Raw genomic sequence first — 22,627 nt, 5'->3', positions numbered from 1 at the left:
TCACAGGACGCGCTCCTGAAGCAGACTATACACACCCCTGTGGCAAAGGTCGCCGAGTGGCCACTATGAAGCCCTGAGCAGGAGGCTGGGTAGGGGTCAGGGAGGGCTTCCAGGAGGAACAGAGCCTTCCAGAATGGGCAGGAGTTAGACAGACAGGGGAAAAGGGCATTCCAGGCAGAAGGGACAACATGAGCACAGAGGCCAAAAATAACCCCTTTGGGCGAGGAGTTCCTTGTTGCTAGAGTGTAAACTGGGACACAGGGAGTGACCTGGCTGGAGCCAGGTCACTTGGGGGAGGGGTGTGGCCTCTACTCTTGGCCTGTGGGGAGCTCCTGGTGGTCCTGAGCAGGGATCGAGGCGGTCAGACCTGGATTGTGGCTGAGCGGCTAGGAGGAGCTCAGATGGGGCCCAGCTGAGCGTCTGGGCAGCTGGGCCAGGTCCCAGGTGGCTGTGAATTCTGGGCAGAGAGCAGGAGGGTCTTGAAGGAAGGGGTGGCTTCCTACTTCTCCCTCCAGGAATATTTTTACTAGGAGCTCAAGGAAAGCAGGGATTGATATGTTCCCCTAGAACCAGCTTTCTGGTCGACTAGGGCTAGTGGAAAGGGGATAATGGGCTCCCGGGCAAGGGAAGAACCGGGGCCTGCTGACACCCCTCTCATCTAGGCCTCCCACTGTGCTGGGTCCAGGGGCTCAGAGCCAGGCAGTGGGAAGGCTTGTCCTCCCCCTGCCTCCCTTGTCCTCTGGAGGCCTCAGGCTGGAAAACAAATTCTGGTCATTGGGCTGACTCCATAGTACAACCAGGGGCCTGGGCCAGTGGTCGCTCCTCCTTGCCCAGGCTGTCCTCATCTTTGGCCCAACGAAGCCCAATTCTCAGGCAGAAGACAAGGGAAGAAGGAGGGAGTTGACAAAACAATTTCGCATACTTTGTGCCTCCATCCCTGAGCAGGTCCGGGAGGCAGGCTGGGTGTGTTCCAGATAGGACACGTGAGCAAGTCCGCTGGTCACACAGCCCCAGGGCAGAGCTGAGGTGAGCTTCAGAGTCCAGACCCAGACACCTGCCCGTGGAGACCAAGCGGGAGGGTAGATCTCAGTCCTCTCTGAACCCTTCAGACGGTGAGATTAATGGCCCTGAAATTGCGATCAACATAAATATTTGGCCCTTCTGGAGCTGCCTCTCTCCAGCTAAAATGGGGAAGGAAGGAGCGAGGAACGGAGGGCAAAGGAAGGAAGAGCAGGGGCCTGGGTACAATGCAGATGAGACACAGAGACGCCCTCCAACTCCCGAGGCCTTGGGTTGCAAGAAGCCAGCCCCCCGCCCCGGCCAACCCCACCACGGGACATCAGGCTTTCCCCACTGAGGCTGTGAGGGGTTCCAGAGCTTCTGGGTCTGTTGGGATGGGGGCAGTGGAAAAGGGGTGCAGGGAATTGAGAAAGGAATGGGAAGAGCCCCAGTACCCTGGCCTTGACGTACCTCCCCCCGCCACGAAATCACCAGCCTCTGACGCTTAGGAGGCATCCCTTTCGCCACCTCCACTTGGCAGCCCCCTGCCTGACTCTCAGCTCCTCATCAGGGCTCCAGGGGGTGTGAGGAAGGCAAGCCACACCCTGCCATCTCCCTTCCTCCCTGTTGCTGGTGTCCCAGCTGCTAGCCCTGCCCCAACACCCCACGGGCTCTGGACAGGCCACCCGGTGACTGCTCCCAGGAGGTGCCCAGATTCCAGGCAGACATCTCCCAGAAGCTTCCTGGCAGAGACAGCCAGTTCTTAAAAAAGGCTTCATGTCATAGTGCAATCAGCCGAGAGGCCCGAGCACAAGGGTGTTTATTAACGTCACTGTGTTCCCCAAGCACCTCCGTGTTGTTCTCCGAGGAGCTGACAGGGGTCTCGGCATCATCTCTGTCTTACCCCCACCAGCCCCAATGCTATTGGCGTCTCTGCGCCTCTTGTCCAAGACCTGAACCCTGACGGCCTGGGCCCTGCCCACAACGTGCCCTCCCAGGCACCTTCCTTCCCGTCTGTCCCCTCCAGCTGAGGTTTTACAAAAACAGTCCCTTCCAACGATCCCCGACTTTTAACAGTTTCGAGAAGGAAGAGAATCTGGCAGCATCCAAGAGAACCAATTAGGTGGTCCTCGGGCACCTTCGAGGAGGAAGAAAAGTCACACGGGGTGTAAGAGGAGGAAGAAACAGCATAAAAAGAAAACAAGGGGAAAAAAACCAGAGATAAAAAGTCCAGAGAAAACAGCGGCGCCTGAGAAACAAGGATCCCAGCCACCAACTTTTACGGCGTCCAGCCCTGTTATTCATAAGTGAGTTTCCTCTCTCACAAAGGACCTTTTGCACGGTTTTCCCTTCTGCCTCCAAACCAGCTGCTCGCGCTGTTGTATCCTGAGTGATGATGAGGCTCTGAAAGGGTTTTTTGGGAACAGATGGCCAGGGGAGAGCTGGGGAATGTGCCAGCAGCGGGCTGGGCGGGCGGCCAGGGCCCGCGGTGACTGAGTGCTTGGGCTTCCAGCTCGCGTGCTTTCCCTGCCCTCTGCCCTCCGTGGCGCCAGCAGGCCTTCCCAGCGAGCGCTCGGAACATCTGGAGTCTGGGGCTGCCAGGAGGGGGGGCCGCGGCGGCCGGGCGGGGGACCCTCTGTTCCCGCGGAGCTCCCATGGACTCGCCACCAGGCCTGCCTCGCAGAACAGCTAATCAAAACCACAGCGCCCCGAATGGGAACCAGGCGTGCTCCCAGCTGCAGCCAGAGGCCGCCAGGCGACTTAACCCGGTGTCAGGCCTCGCCGGCGGTGCAGCACTGGGGGTGCTCGGGGCCGACGACACCCCCAGCCCACCCCACCCGGCGCCACCCCCCACGCCACTGCCAGCGGCTCTTGGCTCCCTGTGGCTAAATGGAACCTCCACGTGCTGCTGCCCCGGCTGCTTACATAAGAGCCGCTGCTCCGGGTGAGACACGCCACCCCGCTATTTGCGGGGGGCCTCTGGGTGCGGGCCACCCCGCTGGGCAGCGTGCGAGCACGAGGGCCCGGCAGGCCTCCAGGGTTGAAGAGCAGGGGGCTTTGGGATCCAAGAGATACGGGCTTGAACCGGCTCCATTGCTTGTTAGCCACATGGCCCTGGGCACCTGCCCCCCGCCCTGGCCTCAGTTTCCCCTCTGTGCAACGGGGGAAGTGGTCCTCACTTGCAAGGTCAGTGAAACGTGAGGTACAGATGACGTACGTGGGTGTCTGGCAGGCAATGGGCACTAAAGCACGTGGTTGACACGGCTCTTGGCGACAGTTTGTCAGCATTAGTAGTGTGCGCAACCAAACACTGGGCATGTTTTGTGGTTATGAATCCATGAACTTCGAAAGCCCGGGAATTTCTGGGTGGGCTGCACGCTCACGCTCCCGTTAGGGTCCAGGACCAGGGCTGTGGGCTGAAGTGCTAGAGAGGGACGGACTATTTATCGGAGCTATTTATCCTTATCTGCCTTTTTGCTGATCAGTCATTCAGCACCCCTGGCATGGCCTCAACCCTGAGATACTCCTTCACGGGGTTCCACAGGAAGTTGTTACCTTATTGCTGTGGATTCCTGAGATTTCCTCTCCGGCACTCACAGAGAAAATGCCAGCCCTTTTCACATGGGACCTCGTTTAATCCTTCCAGCAAGGTGGCAAGGAAGGCATATAGGTTCTCACTTTACAGATGAGAGAGGATTGGGGGGTGGGATCGGAGAGGTTAAGTGACATGCCCAAGGTCACACAGCTACAAAGTGCCAGTGTCAGGACTCAAACCCAGGTCTCTGGCTCCAAAGCTCTCTATTTCTCCTGCTTCACAGTCTTGCTTGTCATGCTTTCACGTGCCTTAGAATTAAATGCCAGCACCAAAGAGAATTGCAGGAATGATAGGGTTCAACTCAACCCGCACCTACACAGACACCCTTTTTCCAGTGTCCTGGACTGAGGGTCACCGAGCCTATGCAGGGATTTCCAGAGGACCACCCTGGCTCAAAGGGGTGTTCTGGGGGGAAAGGGTTCTCTGAAGGGTCTTTGGATCCCAAAGGGTGATACGTTAGCGAATCAGAGGGGGCTTCCCATGTCTCTGTGGCTCTGGTTCTTCCTTGCTGTGGGGAGAAAGGAGGGATCTGTGAGTGCATATCAGGAGGGGTGCAATTTGGAAAAGGGGACAGGAGCGGGATGAAGAGAGTGTGAGAGGAGAGAGGAAAGCAGCGCCTCACCTCTGCCCTACCCAGGAACCACTGGGGAACTCCAGAGGGCTTAGTTCTGCCTTCCGGGGAGAGCTGGCTCTGAGCTCACCTGTGAGGCTCCCCAGCCAATGATCCCTCCAACCCAGTCCCTGCCAGACTTGTGGACTAATGATGTCAAATTGAGAGGAGAAGCGGCAGCTGAGAGAACACTCTGTGTTAGAGCAAACAGCTGGCGACAAACGTCTCTGTAATTGGAATGCCAGAAAAAAATAATATTGCGTCCATTTTTTATGACTAGAAGGGAATTTTGATGGTGGTTTCCCACCCACCCCCCCCTTTTATCCCAGCATAGGACGGACTCTGTGGGCTTTGAAGGCAAACGGTATTTAACTCAGCAACTTCGCCAGGAGGATGTGGAAAGAGAACGTCTTCTCAGGCACCCACGTCCATGTGGGAGGCAGGACAGGGAAGGGCAGGCCCCCCGCACGCCTCTCTCACTGGCTAAGGGACCTTGGTCAAGCTCCTCAGGCCTCTGAACCTCAGCTTTGTTATCTGGACAATGGGACAGCCCCGGTGCCCACCTCGCAGACTTGGCGGGAAATCACAAGGCGACCCATCACAAGACCTAAGCTTCGTGTCCAGCATGTAATCCAGGGTCTGAGAAGCTCAGGTATCATCAGTGTTCTTGGGACGCACTGCCCGGGGGTCCCAGCAGTCTCTCAGGGAGCAACTCTCAGGTCTGTGTGAAACACCCACGCGGGGCACAGGGAAAGTAAGAGTGACGCGTTTGGTCACTTGGACAGTCATTAAACAGGAAAAGCCTGACCCCAAAGGGCCTGTAAGGTTCTGTAAGCCACCTTACAGAAATGGACATGGAGGCCCCAGCAGGGGTGACCATGGACATGTGGGTGGGGGCAGAGCCAGGACAATGCCCCTCAGTGGACACTCTGGGGACCCAGAAGGCCTTGCACACAGATTACTGGATCCAGCCAGAGCAGGAGCCCTTGAGACTCTGCCTCATGTGCTCTGGGGCTTGGGCACACAGTCCACATACACAGCAGCAACCACCAGGTCCAGCCACCCAGCCTCGCAGAGCCAGCCCCACCCCCCAGCTGGCACAGCTCCGGGGGGTGCCCAGTCACTGCCCAGGCTTCCGGAAGAGCCCTTCGCTCAGTGCAACAGGACATTTTTTTCTCTCCCCGTCCCCAAATGGCCTGCACGCAACCCGAAGGCAGGGACTGGCTGCTGGCTGTCTAGCACCAGGGTCGAAACTATGCCGTCAATGTCAGTAGCCGTTATTTTCCTCTGGTTAGTACTCCAGGGGTTAAAGTGGCTGGAAAGGAGCACCCCGGATTGTAGGAGACTGGTCCCTTGCTATTCTGCAGGTCTGGCAAGCCCCCCCACCCCAGCCCAGGTGTGAAACAGTCCTGCTGTTCTTCCTCTTTCTCCTCCTCCTCCTCCTCCGAAGCTCCTGGGAGTTGCTGCTTTAAAAACAGGAGCTGCAGAAACATGGCCCGAGCCAGGTGCTTAGCGTGCATTATCTCAGCTACAGCAGAGTCAGAACTGAGCTCTCCAGGGCCATCCACTCCCCCCACACACCCCCCCCTCTCTGCCCTGCCCTCATCCCTGGGCTGGGCGGTCTCTGACATGGGCCTCCCTGCACGACCTGGCTCCCCTAACGAGGCTCTGAGCCCTCAAAGTTGTGTCCTGGGAGACCCAGAGACAGAGGACCCACTGGTCAAGGGATGCAGGTCTCCAGCCCTGCCAGGGAAGGGCTTGAGATGGGGCAAAAGGAGGCACCTGGGGCCTGACGGGGGCAGGGGGATTTCACTTTATATCCCATTCCTAACACAGGTTTGGGGGGGGGGTGGGGGGCATCAAGGCAGCTCATTAGAGATACAAGAGATCTTAGAGGACACTTTGCGCTGTCTCTCATGGAGGTATCCCAAGAAAGGGTCGCCCGGCCTCTTGGGTTCACATTCACTGTGAGGGCGCCATTGAGGGGAATGGCTGAAATTGCTATTGGTCACGCTGGTGAGGGTCACCGCCGTCACAGCTGCCATTTACAGAGGACCTCCCCTGAGCCACTCACTTACCCTGGCATGCGTTCTCTAGTTTCTTCCCTTCTTTGCCTTCTCTGTCCCTCTCTCTTTAGGATGTAAGCCTGGCTCACTCCCATCCCCAAACCCACAGTGGCCAAGGGCGAGGGGAACAGAGACTTGATCTCAGCCCCTAAACCATTCCTCTACAGGGACTGCGGAGGGTGAAGCCCCCGTTCGGAGCTCACTCCACATGCTCAATAAACACTGAATGAACGAATCATCAGGGGATCTCCAGGGGCACTAGCTCCCCTGATTCCAATGAACGAAACAGGGGCCTGCCCCAGCCACTCAGGGCCACTGGGCAGGTCACTGGAGACCCTCTCCGAGGACACCTCAGGACTCACCTACCCGCATGGCGACAGACATGCAGGAAAACACAAGCCACAGAAACAGGGGTGGCCTTGTAACCCACCCACCCCCAAGCCAGGGCAGAACGCCGGGGTGGGACAGGTCCTTAAATGTCCTGGCACCTCCAGGACCCTGGCCATCTACGTCCTCCCAGCAGTGCTGACTGCAGACACAACTGCTGGGGGACAGCAGCCCCGGGCCCACCACACAGCAGGAGGGGACGCAGGATACCAGTGGTCCCCTGCTCTTCTAAGGTGAAGCAAAACCGCCACTTGGACACGGAGGCTGGAAAGGGCCTGAGAAATCACTGATGAGGTTCCCACGGTGACCACTTATCAGCAACAAACCACAACCTGCCACCTCACTCTCCCAATCAGGGCGATGGGAAGTTGGACACGATGGTCTCTAACGTGTCTCAGATCTGAGGGGATTTGAGGGGAAGCCATGAGCTCATCTCCCTTTGGCATCTTCACCCCGCTCCCCTCCCCTCCTCCGCAGCCCAGGACTCCAATTGGCTCCAATCAAGGAACAGGGGAGGGAAGGGCCAGCCCTCCCGTCTTGGTGCGTGAGTGGGGGACACGCGGGGCGGTGGGGGGGGGGAAGGGGATGAGAGGTGGATTTGGAGCAAATGGGCGCCTGCCCACCCTGCCCATCCACACCTCCGGGCTGCCCCAATGCCACGGGAAGTTCACCCAGAGTTTACAAACCTCCTTTGTCACAGAGCCCTGCATGGAGCCATCAATCACGCCCTTAATTTACCCGTGTCACTTTCCAGAGGAAAGCGGTCCTGCCAGCAGCCAGTGGCGCTTCCTCTCTCACCCACTTGATGAGGATTTCATCTAATTGGTCCACGTTAAATCACTCCCAGGAATGCAACGTACAATTACCGCAGCAGCGGCAGTGGCTGGCTGGCAGGGGGGACAGAGTGGGGCCCTCCCTGGCGGAGGCAGGACCATCCATGGGGAGGCCTCCCTGGCTCTGGGCCCAGAGGTCTCTGGGAAACCTGGGGAACCCAGAGACAGCCTGCTGGCAAGGGGGCGGGGGTGGCTAGGCGGGGAATGTCAGGGATGAGAGGGAGAGGCAGGCCAGGAAGGAAGGACGGAGGATGCCAGTCACCGGGATCCCCCACCCTCTCCAGCCCTGGATGGCCAGGGGGGCAGGCGTCTCCCCCAGCCTCCATCCACCTCGTGGACACAGACGGGGTCCCACACTCTGTGTCTTTTCCCCTGGCCCTGCAGGAGCAGAGATCCAGAGGGTTGCCGTAAGCCTTGCTCAGTACTGCCTGGCGCGGACCCGCAAATGGAAAGGCAGGGAGCACAGGCCATTCAGGGGCCTTAGCTGGGCCCACCACCCTTCCTCCCGCACATCCTTTTCCAAACACATCAAGCTTCATGCAGGCTGGTTCCTCTGTCTTGGATGCTAGGCCCTGCTTCATCTTCCCAGTGACCTCCTGATTGTCCTTCTGGGCCCAGATCAAATACCTCTTACCCTAAGACGCACTTTCAAACTCCCTCGGGCAGCAGAAGTAAGCTCTCCCTCCTCCACCTGGCCTCCCATCGCCCCTAGCCCAGACCCCGGCGACCACCCTGTCATACTCTGCCACCCATATCCACTGGCAGAAGAATGACTCTGACCATCCTGTGAGCTTCATGGGCACTGGGACCACATTTGTCACCCTTATAGTCCTGTCTGGCAGGCTTGGTACAGGGCTGGGGATCAGCAAATCTCTCCAGAATGAAAGAATGAATTACAAACGTCACTCGCCTTAATGCACGGCCGAAAGCAATCCCCAAATGTGCCGAAGAGCTCTCCGGTCCTGTCACCCGGCTCAGGGGAGCTCAGTCAGGCTCATTCTGATACAACATCTATCAGGGGCCACCTGGGCACATCGGCACCAGAGCATGGAAAACCAGAAAAGAGCACCAGACCTACCACCTTCCCCATGAAGGGAGCACACCCAGAGCTGGAGGCCCGGGGTGACTGTGCAAGGTACCCGACAGCCCCATGACCAGGAGTAGGGTCACCCCTGTAATCCCAGGGAGCGACCCCCAGCAAACCTCCAGGAAGCTGACCTTGCTGGCCCCATCAGAAGCCTGGGTGAGAGCAGTATGCCCAACTTCCGCTACCACCTCTCCCGCCCCGTCTGGAGGCTGCCGAGTGGCTGCTGGCACGTACCTTGCGCTTCTTGGCGCGTCCCTCGGCTTGCAGGGTGCGGGTGCAGCGCTGCACGCATTCGGAGAAGCTGAGGTTTGCTGTGGTCGGCGCTGTAGTCGAGGTCCGCCAGCCGTGCCAGGGACAAGATGTAGTTACAGGCGATCCTCAAGATGGCCAGTTTGGACAGCTTCTGCCCGTAGGAGTAACACGGCACCTGGGGGTTGAGAAGGCGTCAGGAGGGGCTGCTGGTGGGGGGGTGGGGGTAGGTGGGGCTCTGGGCCCTGGCCAGGCAGACAGGGCCACTCACAATGATGTCCCGCTGCCCTAGAGGAGACCCCCCGGGCAGCGAAGGTGGCCTGTCGAATCCCTTGACCCGGCTTTTATTTTCTGTTCTCAGCACCCACTGTGTGCCTGCACGCATCTCAACTTGTCCACTCACAATCTCCGGGAGGCATCCACGTTCCCACAGTTGCAGTGGAAGAAACAGAGGCTCATCTCACACCCACGGGGCAACAGGAATGAAGCATGTGAGGTCCCACGCTGACAGAGCTCTGTCCCCCACAGTCCCTAAGAGGGAGTCTCTCTGACAGAACTGACGCGCTTCCTCTTTCTTGGCTCTGATACTCCATCCACCCCCTCGCTCAGTCAGCGGACCTTGTTTTGTTAGACACTCGCGGGTCCCACTCTGAATAATAACTTGCTTCCTGACTTCAGAGAACTCACACTTGAGAGAGATGTTAGTGTCATAACAGAGTTAGGGACCCGGACTCTGGGGACGTACAGGAAGGAAAGTACCCGTGCTTAGCCAGGAGGGCCTTCCTTTTTCTTTTCTCTTTTTCTTTATGCCCTCTGGACTTGCAGGTGCTGCTGGGCAGGCAACAGGTGCATAATAAATATTTACAGCCACAACCAGACTTGACATGCTTGTCAGTGACTCATCGCCAAGCAGACGCTCACTAATTTGCACAGGGGTTTGTACGGGGTGAAGAGACAAAGCATCTAACTTTCTAACACTGTCCGCCAGTGCTGGAACCGCACAAGCAAAAAGCAACGAAGACTGTGCTGAGACGTGGAAATGCCCCCACACCGTCCATCTGATGGGTGCTCTCCGACACAGCCTACCCCCTCTCTGATGTACCGCTCACCCGAATGGCTGGGCCGTGCCTACCCAGCCCCCAGGGCTCCAGTTTCCTCCTCTCTCTGGCATCCAGATCAAGACACAGCACCCACCCCTACCACCGACTCTGGGACTCATTAACCCCCATCCCGCAGAGTGGGCTGCCCCAGCACGAACACTCAACAAGTATTTGGTGAGTATCCCCCATATACCAGCCCCTCTTCTGGGCCAATGTTTCTCAACCGGGGATGATTCTATCCTTCGGGGACTGTAGGCGATACCTGCAGACATTCTTAATTGTCTGTACTGGGGAGTGGTGGAGGGAAGGTGGTACTGGCCCCTGCAGTGCACAGGGTCCTGTAAGTTCCCCGTCACCAAGAACTGCCCAGCCTGAATGGTCACTGACGCAGAGATGGAGAAAGCATGGCTAAGAGAGTTCCCTCAGATGGGGACCCAAAATGCATGGTCCACTTTGTTATCACGTTGTCCTGAAGCTCTCTCGGACCTTCACTTCCCAATCCTGAACTAGGGGGTGTGGGGAGGAGAGCCAGAGCAGGCCCTGCCCTTAAGAGTGTACTAATAGGGCGCCTGGATGGCTCAGTGGGTTAAGCTGCTGCCTTCGGCTCAGGTCATGGTCTCAGGGTCCTGGGATCGAGCCCCGCATCGGGCTCTCTGCTCAGCGGGGAGCCTGCTTCCTCCTCTCTCTCTCTGCCTGCCTCTCTGCCTACTTGTGATCTTTCTCTGTCAAATAAATAAATAAAATCTTAAAAAAAAAAAAAAAAGAGTGCACTAATAGTCCCCCGACCATCCTCAACTTCTGATTACTGTGACTCCTTTAACAGGCAGTCTCCCAGAGAGCTGAGGGGCAGAGGCCCACGTCTGCAGGGCCTGGCACAGATCTCGCCCCTAACAGACCCTCCAAAGGGTTTGTTGAATGAGAGAGCGAATGAACAAATGGCCTACCTTCACATTCACCAGGGGGCTGCGGAATGTTGGGAAAGGTGTTCAAAACCCTTTCTTCTCCCAGAGGATGGAGATTCAGCTTTTCAGTGTTGAGCTGAAGCCCACATACCTTGTGGCCATCTGGGCTCAACTCCCGACTCTAGCTGTCCAGGGCTAGCAGACCCCAGGCCACTGAGCTCGTCTTTCCATGGGCTGGCTTCCTCTCCATCTACTCAGAGGACCGCACCCACCACCACAAGGCACACCGCAGAGAGTGAGGCCTGAGATAAGTCAGCGAGTCCTTAAGAGTGGGGCTGCATAAGGTCCCCGAGGCAGGGTTCTGGAGCAGGTGAGAAGCACGACAAGATGCCTGCTTATCACCGCCCCCTCCCCACCAGCTGGGCTCCTGAAATGGCCCCCCACACCAGAGGCAAGGTTTGCTGTCCCCTTTTAAAATCTTCCAGCAGCCACAGAGTCGCCACTCACCGGACTAGGAAACCGAAGGAGGGGCAGGCTAGTGACGGAGAGCATGCCGCCTCCTGTGCAGTGCCCACCCCCCCCCCACCACCCCCCAGTCCTGGCTGTGGCTCAAAACCCATCCAAGAAAAGCTGGCAGAACAATGCACTTTGCCTGTTCCAACCAGAGTCCAGAGAATCCTGCTTTATCAGCCTGAACAAATAAACAAGGTCAGTGGACAGAAAGGTCCCTGGAGTCCTGGCACAGGGAAAGGGGGTGTCTCAAGAGCCAACCCAGCACCCAGGAGGGAATGCCTACCTGCCAGAGGCCCTTGGGGACTGGGCATAGCTCCGTGACACAGGTCCCTCCTGGTGTTTTCACCCAGGGCCCACACTGGGAGTTACCTGGCTCATTGAGCCCTTGGCCCCTGAACAGATGGGCTTTCCTGCCAGTGGGCACCAGGGATCTTGGGAAGGATCTGAGCATGAGAATCCAGGGTCATTGCAGATTACAGAGCAACAGAAGTGGCCAAGGCCAACCTAGGGGCTCCAGTCCCAAGGTCTGGGCCGAGTTTTGTCACTCTGCCTCATTGCTTCTATCAAAATCCAGGTCTGACAAGGAAACCATCTATCGGGCCTCTGGTGGTATATATGGCATCATGATAGCTATTTACAGGTAGTCTGTCCCATTTAAAACCTTCCCCCAAATAAAGACGGTTATCTCATCTGCACGTGAAGATAAAGAGAGGTGGGACATCCTGGGCCCCAGTTCACTGAACTGAGACCTGAAGCTATGCCAGGAGCTTGTCTGTCTAGTGGTCAAGGAAGGTTCATGGCCACTGATCTCCCTAGACTCCCTCCAGCATACATGGCCACATGTAGGATGCCAAGGGCAACTTTTGGGTGGCTCCACCCTCTTCCTCATCCTCCTGCCCTGGGTGGGAGGTACTCTTCCGCTCACCTGGTTAATTCCAGACCCTCCTGGTACCCATTCCCTAGGATGCAGTCCTGTGCCCCCAGAAGCCCAGTTTGGAAGCACCCTGGCCTGGCCCAGCCCCCACAAAGTGAGAGTCTGGCAACAGGTCCTAGTTCTGGGAGGTGGAGAAGGGTGGAAGGAGCTAGTCTGAAACCGCAGGCACTTCCAGCGACTTCGGGAGGTGCCTTCGGTTCTCTGGGGCCTTTGTTTCCTCATCTGCAGAGTGGGAACAGCAATGTCTGGGTACCCAGGCCACCCCGGCTGCTTATGTGACCTACTAAGGGTATTTTTAATACAATGCCTACATTTATCTTTAAACGGCCCAGGGAGGTAGAAATGATCTTTTCCACTCTGCAGAGAAGCATCTGATGCCTTAGCTGGGCTCTTTCCTATTAGTTGGAAGCAACAGCTTGTGGATTTGGATCAGTCTTTATAGCCCTTGGGGGATAGGCAGCCCACCTTTCTGACCTGGAGTTGGAGAGTTCTGGACAGATGATCCCATGGGCCTTTAGCCTTTGGGCATGACCAGCCACCCCACCACCTGCAGAGGACCCCCTCAGCAGCGGTCTGCTCCACTAGTCAAACGACATAGAGCAAAGGAAGCAGCACGGTCATGCGTCTTCAATTCCTAACACTGCCCAACTTCTAGGAAAGTAAAGACTTGCCTTGTGCTCACCCCGTACCGTAAGGATTTTTAAGCTTCAGAGGACAAGGTGTAGGGATTGTCACAAGGTCCCCTATTACCCCCAGACATTCATCCCACCCATGCAAGCCAGACTCTCTCCTAGCTCCAGGAAACAGCAAAATGTAGGAAGGGCACTGTCCTGGGAGCTCAAGGACCCGGCTCTACCACTGGCCGTCCACTGTAACCTCAGACAGTCTCATGACCTTAAAGGATCTCAGCTTCCTTACCAACAAAATGACCAAAGTCCCCACGACCTGAGAAAGGGATGTGGGGAAGCAAACCCGGGCAGTTGCTACAGAGAAACAAAGCCGAAAAGCTACCAGCCCATGCAGCAAAGTGCTCAAAGCCATCCCCTGCTTCAGATCCTGCCCAGGATGCCCTCCTGGAAGCCCGTCGAGACTCCTGGGTCTGCAGAGCTCCCACAGCACTGTGGGCACGACCCACTGCTGAGCGCCTGATTCTACTGGAACGTCTTCTCTAACCTCTCGTGTCGGCGTGAGGGCTGGCTTCCTGGGGTGAAACCCCTTGGTGCAGAGCTGTTCAAGGTCCTTGTCTAGTTCTACCGAAATAGGTTCTCTAAAATCCCTTTTCCACACAGCCATGAGGCTGGACCTCGAGAACCCGGGTCTTGGTATTTGCGAGCCACGGCCCCAGGGCCACACAGGCCTGGAAAGGGGACCATAAAGACACGTAACAACAGGTTCAGGTAGGGCACTTCCCCCAGTGCAATGAGGCTCAGTAACCAGCCACTGTGGTGAGTGGTCCTGAGGGAGCAGAGTGGATGCCTTTTTCACCCCTCAACCATGTGGATGGAGTCCCCAAAGCAGGTCTGTCCCCATTTCCTGGGGAGACACACACTGGCTGCTGTGGGGTCGTGGGCTCCTGGCAGGCTGTGAGGTTGTGACTGAGGGAAGGGCAGGGCTGGTGGGCACCACCCCATCCCCCCTCATAGTCCATTGTGAGTTCCCTCTGTGAGCATCCCCCGGGAGACTCCAAGGGCAACAGAGAAGGGGGCCCAGGCCCAGCTTGCTTGGCACCCCCTTCCTAAAGAGTCACCTCAGCAGGTCCTGAGGGCTCCTCACAGCCTCCTCTGGCCTCGGCCTTACAAGGCTGCCATTCCTCCTTCAAAGCTGAGGGGCTTCAAGTTTTGAGGGGAAGGAGGAGGGCTGCACACACACCAGATGTCCCAATGTGCCGTCCGGAGGCCAAAGCCAGGATGCTGGCCTCTCCCCTACCCCCCGCCGTCCCCCCCAGCAAGGCCAGACTTTCCTTTCGACCCCCTCCCACCTGGCCCTGGAGCAGCCCCGCACAAGGGCCAGGCCCAGCTGTGCACACATGGCCTTCACATGAGGCGGCAGGGAGGGCCCTACGCAGCTGGGCTGGTGGCATGTGCTGTGGCCTGACCATCTGCCCCACACATTCCCCCTCTCCACCAGACCAGAGGGCCTCTCCCCCACCTGCACTTCTGTGGCCAAGCAGCTCCCTCTCTTCCCTTCCCAGTTAGGAGCACAGTGGGTTGGACCAAACAGAAGGCTTCCTGGTGGGTGGGTGCTGAGGGTGGACAGCTGCGGGGCATTCAAGAGGCTGAGAAGCAGAGCTCTGGAAAGCCTGGGCTTTGGAGTGACTCACTGACTCTGATTTGAATCCAGGCTCGACAGTGACAGTGACACACAGCTATGCGGGCCCTGACGGCTCCAGGCCCAGGAGGCACAGCACACCCACATTCAGCAAATGATGGGATGAGGAGCCAGGCAGTACAGAACCCACAAGGCCCCGTGCACTAGCGGAAGGCTGCGAGACCTCGACGAATTTAGGTAAGCTTTCTGAACCTTAGTTTCACTATCTGTGAAATGGGGAGAGGATAATAATTACACCCATTTCATTAAATGAACTAACACACATAACACGCCCAACACGGTGCTCGCCACAAAGCAAGTATCTGATAAACGGTAGTTCCTATGATTGTTATTAAAATGATTACAGAATGTTTATTTCCACATCGCTCAAGGCCTTGCCTGGCACTGTGGACACTACGAATGCTCAAGGAATATTCATTCCTCCTACAGCCCCAATTCCATTCTTCGTTTGCTCTTTGCAAAGAAGCTATTGGTTGGGGGTGGGGGGTAAGACTTATGGTGATTTTCCAGCTTTAGCAACTGAAGCCCCAGAGAGGAAAAGTGACTTTTCCTGGTTAGGCAGAAAGGAGGCAACAGAGCCATGACTCAAACCCTGCCCTCTGGACTCCTTGCCCAGTGCTCTTTTAACCCCATCAGGAAGCTGCTCAGGGAAACAAAACCCTGGACCAGAGTTTCAATCCCAGAACTGATCTTGGTGCCATGATGGTCAGGCCTTCATTTCAGAATCGTCCTTCTGCTTTTCCATTCTCTGCTAAGGGCCCATTTCAAACAGTCAAACTTGAATCTAGATCCAGGGCTACACGTTGTCTGGATTGGGGTGTGTGAGCGTGTATGTGTGCACACACACGTGTACTCGCAAGTGCCTCTTAAATGTGCGGGAAACAGAGGCGCAGAGGAGGAAGGAGCTCCTTCAGGACAGAGGATTTTCTCCATGGATGGGAGCTGTGGTTGGTGTGGCCTCAGCCCCCAGCTTGGAGATCACCAGTGCCCTACCTACATTTCCTTCCATGGCAGACAGCAGGCAGATGCCCACTCTGACGCAGCAGCTTTCCAGGGAAGGAACAGAATGAGCAAGGAGGAAACAAACGGGGGCAGGCCCCTCTGTGGCCATGTGCTGTGTGTGCTCTTGGGCATGGGTAATGACCACGTGTACAGGCATAGGTACGTCCCCGAATCTGTCCTTTTTATGTCGAACTGCCCCACAGAAAGGGGAGAAGTGAAAGGAGACCAGGATTTAAATAATTTCCTCTCGGATCCAGTCATGGGTAAACCAGCTTCTGATTGTTAATAAACATGACAGATACAGAGGGCACTGTGGGACACAATTGGCCAGACAGGCATTCCAGAAACTGCTGTCATCTTCCCTAACCCACTAGGTGATCTTGGACAAGTCTTCTTTCTTCTTTCTGTGGGCCTCAGTTTTCCATTCCATTAACTGGGGTGATTCAACCTGACGGGATGTTAAGATCAAGCAAGGTAGAATATGACTGAAAGAAGCAGAAACCACTGGGTAAATGAGATGTTTAGTGGAGCTGACTACGCAGAGACCAGGACACTTTCTCGGAAATGAAAGAGGCAGCCAGAGGGACAAAAGGGGCCCTGAACTGGCAGTCAGAGGACCTAGGTGTCAGCCTTACCCGGCTACCCACCAGCTGTGATGCTGTTGGCTTGTAGCCTCCCCAGTCTTCCCTAGTTGCAAGGTAAGCTAGTGGAAAGGCATCTTTCTGCCTAGGCTGTCAGCCTTCCATCCTGGGCGTGGGTGGCCTGATGCTCTATAGGCTGCCCTCCCCAAGCATTCAGACACAGAGCTGTTGCCCAAGAGTAAGCCTGAATGTTCCACTTGGCCCACTGCCCAGGGTCCCAACCGGTATGGCTAGCCACCTCCCTGACCAAGCATCTTACCCAAACCCAAGCAAGACACTTTGGCCCAAGTCATAGAGTCTCTTTCCTCCCAGGAGCTCAACTCCCTTCCCATGGATGGACACATGCATCTGTCCATTCTGCCCACTGAAGGAAAAAGAAAGTGGGATCCAGAAAGAAGAACCAGTTTTCTAAAACGCTTTGCTGTTGGCTAAAGCCAGAGAGGTTGAGTAACTTTTCTGGAGTCACACAGGAAGTCAGCTGTAGAGTAAGCAAAAACCTGACCATCCAAACCTGTCACATCCACACCACTCCTTCCCCATTCCCTTTGGGGGTGGAGGCAGTGGGCACGTACTACCTTCTTCTTAGATTTCCCTTCTCTCTAAGAAAATGAGAAGTCTAGAACCCCAGGGCAGTCCCAGCCTTGTTTAAAATGTGATTGCAAAACCTGCCCCTCCCCATTGCGGGTAATTCTCAGATAAATGTTCTTCTCCAACCCCCTAGAGGACGCTGTCTGGTGAGGGCAGCACCCACCAGCCCCGAACTGAGAAGCCCTGACCCACCACGGAACTAGTCTCTGAAGGTCCCCCAATCCACCGGTCTTGTCAGTAGACCCTGGTGCTTCACCATGAGATGAAAGGCAGCAGGGGAGAATCCCCTGGGAAGGCTCTCACCAGCCAGCTCCTGAGGCTGACCCTGGGGAGGGGATGTAGGCTTGTAACCCAGATCCTTAAGGATACCAGGGGATGGGCTGCAGATCCCCCAAAGCAGCCTGGGTGTAGGGGCATCCTTCTGGGAGGTAGAGGCTGAAGGGGGGCTGGCAAAACCAGGGCCACCCCTCTGCAGCATCTTAGGCCTCCCAAAACCCAGACCACGCTAAATGCCTGAAGACGAAGTGTACCCCCCGGCCCACCGCTTCCTCCCTGAAGACAAGATTCCCACATTCCCTCTCGCCACTCCTCACCGAACCCAAGGGACTCAGGAAGACAAATACTTGTTGCCATAAAAGTGAACTATGAGGGCTAAAGTCAGACGTGCAGAAGGGTCGCGCCGGGGGTTGGCGGGAGAACTTGGTCGTGCCTGGGCCAGAGATCTCAACCCTTTGCCCCTACTTTGCACCCTAAGATCCGTACCAAAGCTGTGGAGAGGGTTACTGCCCTAGGAGGGCTCAAACCCGTCTGGACTCTTGGGCCGACCGGGCGGGAATAACTTGCTCTTCGCACACACCCTCATCCTCCCTAAAATCTCCCCACCACTCACCCACCCACTCCAGCAACCGTGCCCGGGCTCAGTGAGGGTGTGCGGCTGGCAGCCGGTACCTGCTTCCTGAGCGCCTCGAAGGCTGCACTGATCGTGTGCACCCGCGTCCGCTCCCTGGCGTTCGCTAGGAGCCTCCGGGTCTGCTGCAGGGCTTTGATCTCCGAGGCAGCGGTGGTCGCTTCGCCCGGCCGTTTCCTAGGCGACGCGGAGGAATCCGGGTGGTTATTGTAAATTACGTGTGAAATTGACGAGTAAGAACTTTCCCCGGGGCGCGTGGGGGGCGCGGGGCGCACGGAAGACTCCGGGGGCGCAGGGGGCGCTGATGGCGTGGGGCGTGCAGGCGGTGCGCACAACAAGATACGGGGACGAAGGCCGGGCTCCCGGAAAGGTTGCGCCTCGGGACCCCCGGGTACTTGGCCCTGGGGTGCCGGAGGCGGCGGCGGCGGCGGCGGCGGGGGTGGTGGCGGCGGCGGCGTGGGGAGTCCCGGCCCCACTGCGCCCAGGGCGAAGCCGCGCTTCCGCGCGTCGGAGACCTCCGGCGCCCGAGCGCCCCGGCGCTCCCCAGCCGGGTCCGCGCCCCCACCTGAGGGAACAGCCGGCGCCAGCTGGGCTGGCACCGGGGCCGCGACCGGCTGCAGCCTCTGGGTCCTGTCGCGCAGCCCGTTGGTGGCGGTGGCGCCGTGCTCCGGCGCTTCCAAGTCCAATCGGAAAGTTTTATAGCCGTTCGCGCGCCTCGCCGGCTCCTTGCCTTTCCGCTTGAGCTTCTTGAGGCCGTTCAGTTCCTTCACGCACACGGTCTTCCACGGCCCGTCCTCGAGAACCGGGATGTGCTTCATGGCGCGGGCAGCGCGCGAGGCAGGGGCGTGGGGCTGCCCGGGCCGCGCGCCCGCCGCGCTCGCTCTGCACGCTGCGCGCCGGCTCTGCCCGGGCGGCCGCCGCGCTCAGCGCCTGGGAGTCTCGGGCTCTCCCCCTGCTCGCGCCGCCCTCCTCCCTCCCTTTCTCCCCCTCGCCCGGGGCAGCTGCGCCGCCGGCTCCGCGAAGCCGCCGGGCTGTCCGTTCCCGGAGCGCTCAGAGTGTCATCTGAAGTCGCTGCCGCCTTGCCAGCATTTCTGGAGAACGCCCGCTGCGCTCCATCTGTGTTTGTTTAGCCTCAGTTTACACAGAAGCCCAGTTCGCGAGATCAGTCAGCGCCGCCGCCCGGAGAGGAGGCAGCTCCCGCCGCCGCCGCCTCCCCAGCCCCGGCCGCCCGAGCCGCGAGCGCCTTTAAAGAAACAGGAAGCATTTTTCAAAACAGCTGGGCTGCCGGCCGCCTCCTTTGTCCGCGTCCTCTCTACCTCCCCCCACCCCCATCCCTTCTGTCCAGAACCTGCCTCCTCTGACTCTCCCTCCCCGCCCCTCCTCAAGTCCGGGGCGCTGCTCTTTTCCCCAGAGGACCGTCCGCTCCCCCGCAGAACTACCCCGAGCACGTGGCTTTCTGGGCCCTTCGGCCCTTCCCCTGATCCGAGCTGGGCCTTCTCTACCCAGCCTAGCTGACCTCTGAGGGACCTTCTGCACCCAGCACCTCCCCGTCCCAAATGACCAACTGAGAAAAAAACAAAAACAAAAAATGGAGCAGGGACTTCTGCGAGGGGGAAGATGAGGGGGCCTGCTGGGGGAAGGGAAAGGCCCTGAGTTGCCCTGACCCTCACTGCCACAGCTCCACAACCCCACCCACTGGTCACTTGCTGGAGCAGGGAGGCCGGGAGCAGAAGGCCTAGGCTCTAGGGAAATTGAGGCTCAGAAAAGGCATGTGTTTCCCCACTCACACTGCGAGTCAGAGAGGCTGGGGAGGGTAGACACTTTGGATTCAGGTAGACCTGGCATCCGTGAGATTCTGAAGGCACCTCACCCAGGCCGCCTGCTAAGCCTGGATTTGCTCATCTATGAAATGAGAAGTGTGCAGAGGATAGCGCCCAAGTCCCAGGCCCAGGCACACAGGAGGTACTGGTCAAATGACTGCTCTGCTTATGAATGTTACTAATAACAGGGACAGAGTAGCTCCTAGAGGCAGATTTCCTAGGTTCAACCCCAGCTCTGCCACTTACAAACTGAGTGATCTTGGGCAAGTCACTTCACCTCTCTGTGCCTCCCTTTTCTTGGCTGTAAAAGGGTGGTAACAATCAAACCTTTCCCTGGAGGGGGGTGGAAATTGAGAGTATGTGTGTCAACGCTCAGAGCCGGGCCTGGTGCTAAGGGAGAGATTTGCACATGCCCACTAGCATGGACAGGGAGCAGATGTCCACTTCCCAGACCTTCAATCTTCAGTGCCAGCCCCCTGGAGATTCTGGAAAGAAGAGGTCAAACTAGGGAGCTCTTACTCAAGGCCCATTTCCCCAAGTCTGTCCTGGAGGACCAGCACAGGGGCCTCACCCCTCCTGGGTCCCTTCTCTGCGGCAGTTCCTCCTAAAGGCCATGATGGGTACATGGAGCAGTTTGGGAGAAGAAGATGGACCCTCTACCCTGGTCTTGGGCTCTGGCCTGTGCAGCCAGTGGGACCTCATCTTTCTGTTTCAGTCCTTCACTCCTGCTCCCTGGTGGGGCTTCTCCTGTGAAAATGCAGGAGGGGGCAGGTGGCGTGGTGGCCTGTGGCATGGAGGGTCCTGGGAGATAGGATGGTAGTCCAGGCAGAAGTCTGGGGCAGGAGCATAGAGCTGGGACCAGGAGCCCATGATAGACCTTGGCTTTTCAACCATTGAGCCTCATGACCATAGGCCAGACATTTCATCACTCTCAGTTCTGTTTTCTCCTCTGTCCTTAAGGATATTTCTGTCCAGCCAACCTCTCAGGGTAGTTGGAAAAGTAAAAAGAGATTGGAGATTTAAAATGACTTTGACCTAGGGCTTCAAAGGCATGCTCATGTGTACACATTCACACTCACGGAGGCAAGCAGTTTTCTGACTATAGTAAATCCTGAACCTCATTCTTTCCACTAAGAAGACTCTTCATAATGCATGTGCCTCCTGAGGCACGCCCCTCCATGCACACCCAGCATCTTCCCGCACCTTGCCCCAGAGAGGAGCCCTTGTTCATCTGCTGTCTCCCCACCCAGTCCCGGGACCCTAACACCTTGGCTTTTGCTCACAGGTCTCCCACATCTCCCCTCTGTGGAGCACGCTCTTCCTCACCCTTTGATGACTGGCTGCAGTGTCCCCTCCTCCTGTAAACCTGGGCCGACCCTCAGAGCCCCCTGTCGCCCTTCCTGGCCTCTGCACAGTCTCGCTCACAAGTCTGACTGCAATCTGTCCTCCATTGAGGACCTGGCTGACCCCCTAGTTTGTGAGCTCCTGGAAGCCCACAGTCTCCTTCCTCCCTGTCTTCAAGAGTTGGTGCTCAGGAGACCTTTGCTGGAGGACAGCCAGCTCTCCTGTCCTTTACATTCTCCAGAACTCAAGCAGAGGCTAAGATCCGTGCTTGCCCTTTCCTTGTGCGTCTAGTCAGTCGATGGCAGACATGGGAGCAAAACCAGGCACCCCACCCTCACCCAGAGCTGTAGGGGTGCTCTCTAAGCCTCAGAGTCCTCACCTACAAAATAGAGATCATGCTATCGTGCCTCATAGGGCAGTCACGGGGCTTACATGAGGCTGTGGGTACAGCTTTACCCATAGTGACCGTGTAGAGTAAGCAGTGGCCTTAGGCATCTCCTGTTTGCAGACCGACTGGGCTCCTTGCATCCCAGCATCTGTCCCCAGACTCAGGGAACAGTTGCAGGCTGGAGTGTCTATAGCTAGTTGGGGTGGCTAGCTTGGAAGTCACTGGCAGGACTGAAAAATCAGGCTGTGCTCTAGGAAAAGCACCTATGTTGGCTGAGTATCGAGGGCTCCACTCATGCTGCCTGAGCTCCTCACCGGCTGTCTTCTAAACTAGAGAAGATCGCTGGAATCCCATGATGCTCATTTTCTGGGCATTATCCCCTTAGTCATAAGATGGAATGCGTCATAAGATGGAATGGAACAGGAGGCAGGAACTGTAACAGGAACAGGAATGGAACAGGAACAGGAGGCAAACTGTAAAGGGCCCAAGTGATGCGGAGGGTCCCTGTTAATGTCATTCCCAGCCCACCAGGTGGCTGATCTTCAAGGCCCAGGCTAGCTGCCCATAGACCCCCAGCCTCAGGGTAAACTTGCATCCCAAGGCTCCTGATTCTGCCTTCCCTCAGCGTCTTTGGAAAATGTATGTGTGTGGGAGAGAGAGAGAGAGCGCGCGCGAGCGTGCGCGGGAGAGCGGCCAGGCAGCGCCCCCTGGTGGTATGTGCTGCCTGTACCGCACATCTCCCTGCAAGGAACTTGCTCGTTTTGAAGCTGCCAGTGATAGCCTTGCGATGACAGTAATACGGAATTTGTGAATTCATAGAGTTGCCAGGATAAAAGGGCTCTTGAGGGTCAAGGTGGTCTCACCCTCTTCTTGGGATGGCACTACATAGACACCCCAAGAAAACCTATGCCCTACATTAAAAACATCCCCCCACTGACTCAACTGTTGAATGTTACCCTGGGCTAGCATGATCGTGCCATTGGGAGGGTCCACATGCCCTGGATGGCTGTTCCAAAGAACAAGAATGAAGCTAGAAAGGGAAAGGAAGGCAAGAGCTCTGGGTCTTAGGCCCCTGGGAGCAAATACTAGATAGCTGGGCAGCAATCATTACTTCCACACAGGGACTGATGACAGGCTCTGTTTCTCTAAATCCTTATGATGACCTAAGGAGGTAAACCCATTCTACAGATAAGGAAACTATTCCCAGAGGGAAAACCTTGCCAGCAGAAAGGAAATAACCGAAGTGGGCTTTGAGCCCAGGGCAACTGACCAAAACTCCCAAGCTTTGAACAATCATGCTTTGCTATCTCCTGAGAACTTAGGGACTTGCATT

General features: G+C 57.1%; 1 protein-coding gene across 2 annotated transcripts in view; it reads right to left on the bottom strand.

Annotated features, from left to right (window-relative positions):
- Positions 1-19,296, bottom strand: part of ATOH8 (atonal bHLH transcription factor 8) — a 32,075-nt gene extending 12,779 nt beyond the window's left edge. The window contains exons 1-2 of one of the 2 annotated variants that reach the window (XM_032352663.1): positions 17,784-19,280; positions 8,813-9,005 (exon numbers count right to left, since the gene is read on the bottom strand). In XM_032352663.1, coding sequence (XP_032208554.1) covers positions 8,813-9,005; positions 17,784-18,560 — 970 coding nt within the window. In that variant the 5' untranslated portion in view covers positions 18,561-19,280. Of the gene's footprint in view, positions 1-8,812; positions 9,006-14,828; positions 16,055-17,783 lie in introns of those variants that run through there. The other variant, XM_032352664.1, reaches the window with a different exon arrangement.
- Between the last annotated feature and the right edge of the window lie 3,331 nt (positions 19,297-22,627).

The sequence above is a fragment of the Mustela erminea genome, chromosome 7 (genome assembly GCF_009829155.1).
Source record: "Mustela erminea isolate mMusErm1 chromosome 7, mMusErm1.Pri, whole genome shotgun sequence".
Classification (NCBI taxonomy): Eukaryota; Metazoa; Chordata; class Mammalia; order Carnivora; family Mustelidae; genus Mustela; species Mustela erminea.
This window is presented reverse-complemented; position numbering and strand designations above follow the sequence as displayed.